Source organism: Microtus ochrogaster, chromosome 16 (assembly GCF_000317375.1).
Source record: "Microtus ochrogaster isolate Prairie Vole_2 chromosome 16, MicOch1.0, whole genome shotgun sequence".
NCBI lineage: Eukaryota > Metazoa > Chordata > Mammalia > Rodentia > Cricetidae > Microtus > Microtus ochrogaster.
Window position 1 is genome coordinate 45,096,660 of NC_022018.1, and position 7,293 is coordinate 45,103,952.

General features: G+C 44.2%; 1 protein-coding gene across 1 annotated transcript in view; it reads left to right on the plus strand.

Annotated features, from left to right (window-relative positions):
* The first annotated feature begins 2,193 nt into the window (after positions 1 to 2,193).
* The window catches only part of Sycp2l (synaptonemal complex protein 2 like), a 56,374-nt gene continuing 51,274 nt past the window's right edge, over positions 2,194 to 7,293 (plus strand). Inside the window, exons 1-6 of the mRNA XM_026782927.1 lie at positions 2,194 to 2,202; positions 2,421 to 2,576; positions 3,586 to 3,654; positions 4,972 to 5,109; positions 5,201 to 5,320; positions 6,785 to 6,889. Coding sequence (XP_026638728.1) covers positions 2,194 to 2,202; positions 2,421 to 2,576; positions 3,586 to 3,654; positions 4,972 to 5,109; positions 5,201 to 5,320; positions 6,785 to 6,889 — 597 coding nt within the window. The remainder of the gene's footprint in view (positions 2,203 to 2,420; positions 2,577 to 3,585; positions 3,655 to 4,971; positions 5,110 to 5,200; positions 5,321 to 6,784; positions 6,890 to 7,293) is intronic.

Sequence of the window (7,293 nt, forward strand, 5' to 3'; positions counted from 1 at the left end):
TAAATAAAATTGAGAGACCGGATTCCACAGGTCGCTGTTAGAGGAGGTGTTTCCAGCTCAGGTGCTCACTGGCATCTCAGACCCGGCAGCGCAGCGTGAGTCGCACTTCTCTTGGGCAGTGCCAGGCAAGCGCCTCCTGCGGGAGCAATCCCAGATTCTGTGCAAACCCCGAAAGGGCTGGCGCGTTTTATCGCAGGCGTTTCTGCGCAATTACCTCAGGAAATAGGGATCTCCAGAGCCTCTACCTCCCAGTCAAGAGCTTGCTCAGTAGAAAGTCAGGCTTCACCACAGCCTACCCACGGGTCTGGACCAGGAGTGAGAGAAGCGGGGAGGCTGCCCGCTGGGAGCATTTCCTGAGCTTTCTTCCTCCAGCTCGAAGCTGGAATCTTATTTTAAATGCAAAAAATCTTATCAGATGTGATTTGTCAATCTCCAGAACGGCTCACCGAAGTTCTTTTCTAAAAGTCCCTCTAAAAGTAAGGAACCTTACTGAAGTGTAGCTGGGGACAGCAACGTGTCTTCACTTTTCACTGGGACCTCATGTTACAGAAGGTTGGGTTCCAGGCTACTTCCGCCATTCAGTTGCTTTATTTGTTGGCTTGGCTTTCAAAATTAAGTTTAAACTATTGATTGTTTTAAAAACAAATTTAAACCTTAAAATTAAATGTGACAGCTTAAGACAGTTTATGTTTTTGAATATATTAAAAATAACTTCAAAAGCGGCCATTTAACACGACCGCTGAAAACGTATAAAGATCAATTTCTGGCCACGGGGCAAACATCGTTAGAATGTTCCTCCTCTCTATGCTTTTGGAAGATTCTTAGAGCCGATTCTTCAAAAACATAAATGATGGGCCCACGAGTCAGCTTAATGGGTGAAAGTACTCGCTGAACAAGCGTAAAGGTCTGAGTTGGACCCTGAGAAGAGGAGGAAACAGACTCCTGGAGGTTGGTGCTCTGACCTCTGCCACACAAATAGAACACGTAACTTTATGTTAAAGGCAGACTAATTTGTTTGGGGGGAGGGAGGAAACAACCCCCCTCCAATGTCCTCAGCCCAGGGTGATGGTGCAATCCTGTAATGCCAGTAGCTGAGAGAAAGATGCAAGAGGAGCAAAGGTTTGAGGCCATAACAGGTTACATGAGACCTGGTCTCAGAAAACAAAACGAAACAGCAAGAAGGTATTTAGTTTGTGAAGAATTCAAACACATATTTTGGGTTACCCTATAATTGTGTGGGGGTAAAAGAAGCTAATCAAAGTGAAAATATCAATAAGTTGTGGTGTAATGATGCTTCTCATTGCTTTTAATAATATCTGAAGATTGGGATGCATTGCCACTGTAGGGTTCGGGAGTATCTAATTTCTTCCAAATTCTGAAAATGATATTTCCTGTCTAATGTTAAAAATTGACTTTTATTCTCGGAAGTGAAATACATTTCAGTTGCATTTCGACCGCCGCTTCTTTGAGATGATGCTTTCTTCCCCATGTCGGTATTTGCACTGCTGTAAGATATTCTGCTTTCCTGTCCGCAGCCGCATTCTTGACCGCTATTTAATATGCAAGAATCTGTTATTCAAGGAAGGAGCAAGCCTCTGCATTCGCAAAGTTTAGGTTAAAATAGGTAAAATAACTGCAGTGTATTGATATCACAATTTTCTGGGAGCTGATCTGTTCAGTACTGGTTAGATAAACTGACACGCTTGCAGTTTATACAGGGATTTAAACAGGGATTATAGATACACGTGTTCTTTTGTTCATGTAGGCAAACGTCTTCTGTAGCTTGGGGGTACAGATGGAGCTCCGGATCAGTCTAGAGTGCAGAATGAGACCCTGAAACTAAACCAAACCCAAGCCCCCACAGCTTGGTTAGATTCCTGAGGGAAGTAAACGTCACGGGCGTTAGGCACAGGGTGCGAGTTCAGAACTTCCGCAGGTGTGCGCCCAAGTCCGCAGCCTGACCCTGTTGTTCTAGGTACACGTGCTTTCTAAAATCACAGACACCGGAGGCTTGTAGAGTTCAGGAACAGGTTCATCAAATTGGAGTTCCTGGAGCAGACTGAGCTCCAAGAGTCATCTGCGACTATTTCTCGCTTTGCTCACAGTGGGGATCTCGGACTAGCTGAGGCGGGAGCGGTGCTGTGCAGCTGGGCCAGCAGACCCTCCGGAGGCAGTGTCGCTTGAAACCTCGAGATGCCAGAGGTGAGTGACATCTGGGGAGGAGCCCAGCCTCCCTTCCAGGGTCCCAAGTTGAGGGAAGCATTGTGCTCCCTGGCTCGCGGGCTAGGCAGCTCCCACGGGCGCAGAGGCCCAGCACTTTTCGTTTGGCGGTTCAGATAAGTCCGGGGGGGGGGGAGGTCGTGTACCAGGGAACCCTGGGGCGCAACAACCTCTTGGGTTTGCTTGTCGCTGACTGGCAGCGTTCAGGAAGAGGGGGAAACAACGGGGATCCTGATTCCGGGCTCAAAAAGCCACTGCGGCGGGAGAATGGAGGACTGGGACCACGCAGCTCTTTTTGCGAGAACTATGGAGCTCTTTTCGCTTCTACAGACCTCTTTATCTCTTTCCCGGACCCGGTAACCCAGCCACCAGCAAGAAAAGGACAGTCCCGGCAACAGATAGGGTCTTAATTTCCCTCGAGCGCCCGCTTTTCAGCTCTCAATTTCCTGCCATTGACTGTGAAAAACTTCAGTCTTCTAGATGGACACGGGACTTTGATTTCTCCTATTTATACGTAACGATGGTGACAAAGCGGCAAAATACACTTGACATTCATTAGGGATTTTGGTTAAGTTCCTAGAAATAAGTGTTATTCTAAAGTAGATTTTTCTTTTGTCTTGTGTGAGACAGGGTATCATTTGCCCAGCTGTTCTAGATTTTCCGTGTAGCTGAAGATAATTTTGAACTCTTGATCAACCCTCTCCCCCCCATCCCAAGTGCTAGGATTACAGGTGGTACCACCGAAGCCAACTCCAGGGTTTAGCAGAGATTTATCTTGTGTACCCTGTACTTTCCCATGAAATTGTCAGGGGGCATACGAAGAGTCTGGGGGCTGTGTGTAAAAGCAGAACCATTGACCAGGCAACACCCCTTGATGAAAATGTACCAGCCCACTTCATGCTTGGAGACCTCTTCTGTGTGCTGTGACGGTTTGAACCTTGAAATTTCACTATATAAGTCCGAATGTTAAACTTCATGTCATAACTATAACGACATTTTGAATCTAATTCCTTATTATGACTTGTAATATGAATTGTGAATGTGGATTTGAATTTAAGCATGAATTTTTTTTAACTTATAGCCCCTTTCTAATTTATGGTGCTCTCTATAAAGTTTATGTTTATCCTTTATGGACATTTATTCAGGTTTTTTTCTCATGAGATGGTGCTTTGTTTACAAAGACCATGTCAAAGGAGATAACATTAAAAAAAAACACTATCTTATTTAAACCTATGACTAGTATTATGTACAAACAACAAACTCTGTTCAAAAAAGCAACATAAACTTTTCTTATGTTTATTTTTAGAACTTGAAATGTGTTTTTGACTTTTATAGTTTTAAAGGCTAACTTTTTATTGCACACAGAAAAATGAAAACCCTCTGCAGTCTGTTAAGGAGGACACTGAAACTGGCAAGACCCAAGGTGCTTTCTGGGTAACGATAAAGCTTATTTTCTGTTCTATATGTGTTATAGTTGGGAGTTCTGGCGGCTCCTCAGCACTATTTATTGTTCATTTAGCCTGGAGCAGAGAAACCTTGGCTTTCTCTATTGTGGTATGACGTTATAACCATGCCTGTGGGATTTCACTCGAATTATCCCTCCAGAACCCTACGGTAAATTATTCTGTGTTTAGCATCTATTCCAGGCAGAAGTAGCCAGCTCTGAATAAAACAAATTCCATGTCTATCATCAGGGAACTTAGAAACCTAATAGGAGCAGGGTTGTAGGGCAAGAAAGCCTCTGAACTGCTTCATTTAAGGTGGTCCTGAAAGACCTGCTTTTAAGTTGGTTCTTAACCTGCTTCTGGGGCAGGAAAGTGAGCTTCCTTAAAGGGGCAGTGGTAAGGATCCTAACTGTGTGAAAAGACCTGAGGCAAGGAAGACCTTGCTTTATTCTAGATATTAGTTTTCCTTTTCTTTCCTCTGTTGTTTTTCTGACCCCTGGTGGGTGAGCCTAGACTTGAATGTTTTGGTTTAGACTCTGCAACATTACCGAGTGCTTTCTCCTGTTTTCCTGTAATCAAAGCACAGCTTTCCTCAAGTCCATGGTTCTTCAGCTCAAACAGGGTCCATAGGGAGTCTGAGCTCTAAGAAACCCAGAGGAGGTGCAGCTACTGCAGGAGTCCCCCCAGCCCTGTGTCTGTAGCTGCTGCAGGAGTCCCCTCAGCCCCGCATCTGCAACTGCTGCAGGAGCCTCACCAGCCCTGCACCTGCAGCTGCTGCAGGAGCCCCACCAGCCCTGCATCTAGAACTTTTGTCTGATGCTAATGAAGGCTCTGACATTTTGATAAGTGACTATCAATAGACTATTTTGCTATTTTGTAGTTACCACCTCTAGACCTTTTGTCTAAAGCTAATGGAAACTGACATCTTATTGAGTGATTGTCAACAGACATTTTGCTATTTTGTAAGTCAAGACTGATGTCTTTTTTGTATTTTTGCTCTGTTGTTTCACAGCAAATTAGAATCATTATTTGCAGTGATAGTGTTGCCAACAGAGGGTCTTTCCCACGCTAGATAAGTGTTCCACCACTAGACCATATCCCCAGCTGCAAAATTAAAATGATTCATTTCTTTGGTGGTGCTGCACCTTGAACCCAGGTCCCTGCCTGTGCTGGGAGAAAGCTCTACCACTGAGCTACACCCCCAACTCTCAGAGAACTTTTGTTGAGTACACCATTATTTTGAACTATCGATATAAAGCCAATGTGCTTTGGAAAACTAGTAATCCACAAACCATCTCTTTCCCAGCTTCAGTCTCTTGTTATTGATGCGCTCCATGGCAAAGGGTTTCACGTAATAGAAGACTATCTGCAGCAGAAAGAGAGCTATGTGCCTCAAAAATATAACCACCTCTTCCTGCACCATCTCGACAGATCGATAAATGAGGCAAGTGGTTTGGTTTGTCTGGGGACTGAAACCCCAATGCATGCACACCAGGAAGCATTCTGATTTGAAGTCGCTGTGTTCTGATGCCCAGGAACTGGATAAAAAGGAGTTCCAGAATTGTTCCCTGCTGCTGAAATGTATCCAGAGATTCCTTAAAGACGACGGGGGCCAAAAGGAACCCTTGTTAATTGAGCAAGGGCTGGTCCCAAAGATAAGTGCACGTCACAGTTAGGAGACGTGGGACAATTTAGAGAATCAGTGTGAGGAACTGGGGGTGCTGCCCAAGAGTCAGGGGGAGCACCTGCTTAAGGTGTGAAGGCTCTGGGTGGGGGCGGGGTGAGTAAAATAAAAAGTAGTTTGCTGGGGTCCTGGTGACGCATGATTGTAATCCCAGCACTTGGAGGCAGAAGGAGGAGGAACTTTGAGTTCAAGGCCAGCCTGGTCTACAGAGTGAGTTCAGGACAGCCAGAGCTACACAGAGAAACCTTTTCTCAGACAGACAAAACAAATCCAAAATGAGAAGCTAGTATAAATTTAATTAGATAGTTTGCTATGTTTTCTTCCTTTGAAATCAAATTGGAAGAAAAAAAAATTAAAGCCCATCCTTGTTGCTTCTGTCCCATGCATTCAAATTGTGTGGAACATTTCAGTTATCCTTGCATCTGAAGTTCTGGGGCTTGAACCCAGACTCTGCATAAGCTAGATAAATGCTCTACTATTGAGCCAAGACCTCATGCCCCCAAGGCAGAGCATTTGAGGACATATGGAATCACGCAGTTGTGTAATAAATGGCTTGCTATTCTTGACAAGCCTATGTGGTGATAGCATTGTGCTAGGGGAGAGGGAACAGGGTTGGCTTAAATCAGGCTGGTCTCAAACTTACTATGAGGATGAACTTGAACTTCTGCTCTCCCTGCCTCCAGCTCCTGAGCTGGGTATAAAATATAAAATGCAAGACTTTCTGCATGACACAACTAAGTTATTTCTCAAGCTCCTCTTTGGTTTTAAAATTGTGTCTGTGTGCAGGTACCTGTGGTATTCAGAGGTACCAAAACTCTGGAGCTAGAGTTCATAGGTGGTTTTGAACTGCCAGATATATGAGTGATGGAAACAAACTCCGGTCGTCTGCAAGAGTAATTGTTCTTCTAGTTGCTGAGCCATCTCCACAGCTATCCTTATAGCTAGAACTACATATTTTTATGAGAGAGATGCTTGCTTATAGCCCCAGGCTAGCCTCAAACTTATAGCGGTCTTCCTGCCTCAGCCTCCCAAGTGCTGGGCTTGCTGTGTGCTCTGCTCAGCTGGTAATGGCATGATGGGGATCATTTTGGAGACTTGGGGAAGATGAGGTGAGCAGGGAGCTAGCCTCTAACTATTTCAGTAGACTTCCTGAATGTGATCAAACAAAGTTCATCAAAAACTTTCTGTTGATCTCAACACATCTTGCTCTTCATTCAAGTGTCCCATTCCTACTGCTGTGTGTGACCTTCCTCATAGTAATTCTGGACCACATGCATCCTTTCTGACTTGCTCTTGGTGGGTGGGAAGCCTACCTTATGTGAGAGAAAAGGTTTTCAGGCTGCTTTTTCTCTAGCAGGAGATTATCTTGTAAATCTTGGGGAGTAGGTGGTACTCACTTGGATCATGTGGTTCCATCAGCCTCTCTTCTGTGCACATGGTTTCCTGGTTTGAAACGGTAACAGGATTTCTGACGACAAAAGACACGGCCTCAGAGGCACTGCTGACGAAGGCGTTGGAAGACTTCCTCGACACTGCACTGGTAAGGACAGAAGCGCTTCGAGGGGTGATGCCAACAGTGAGGGGCAGGAACCAAAGTGATTGTAAAACTTCCTTCTGTTTTAAGTTTGGATTTAAAAAAAATCTTTTGAGAAGTTGGCTTTTTATAAGATGTGGATTAAAAAAAAAACTGCCACATTTATGACTAAGTCATTGTGTGAAAGAGTAACAGACATTAAAATATTCAACCAATGACAAAGGAAACTGAGAACTCATTTATTTTATATATTCAAATATGTTATTTGTTTGAATGTAGGGAATATGCTCATTTTAATGAAGTAACCAATTCTATCAGCCTTCTTTTTTTTTTTTTTTTTTTTTTTTGGTTTTTCGAGACAGGGTTTCTCTGTGGCTTTGGAGCCTGTCCTGGAACTAGCTCTGTAGACC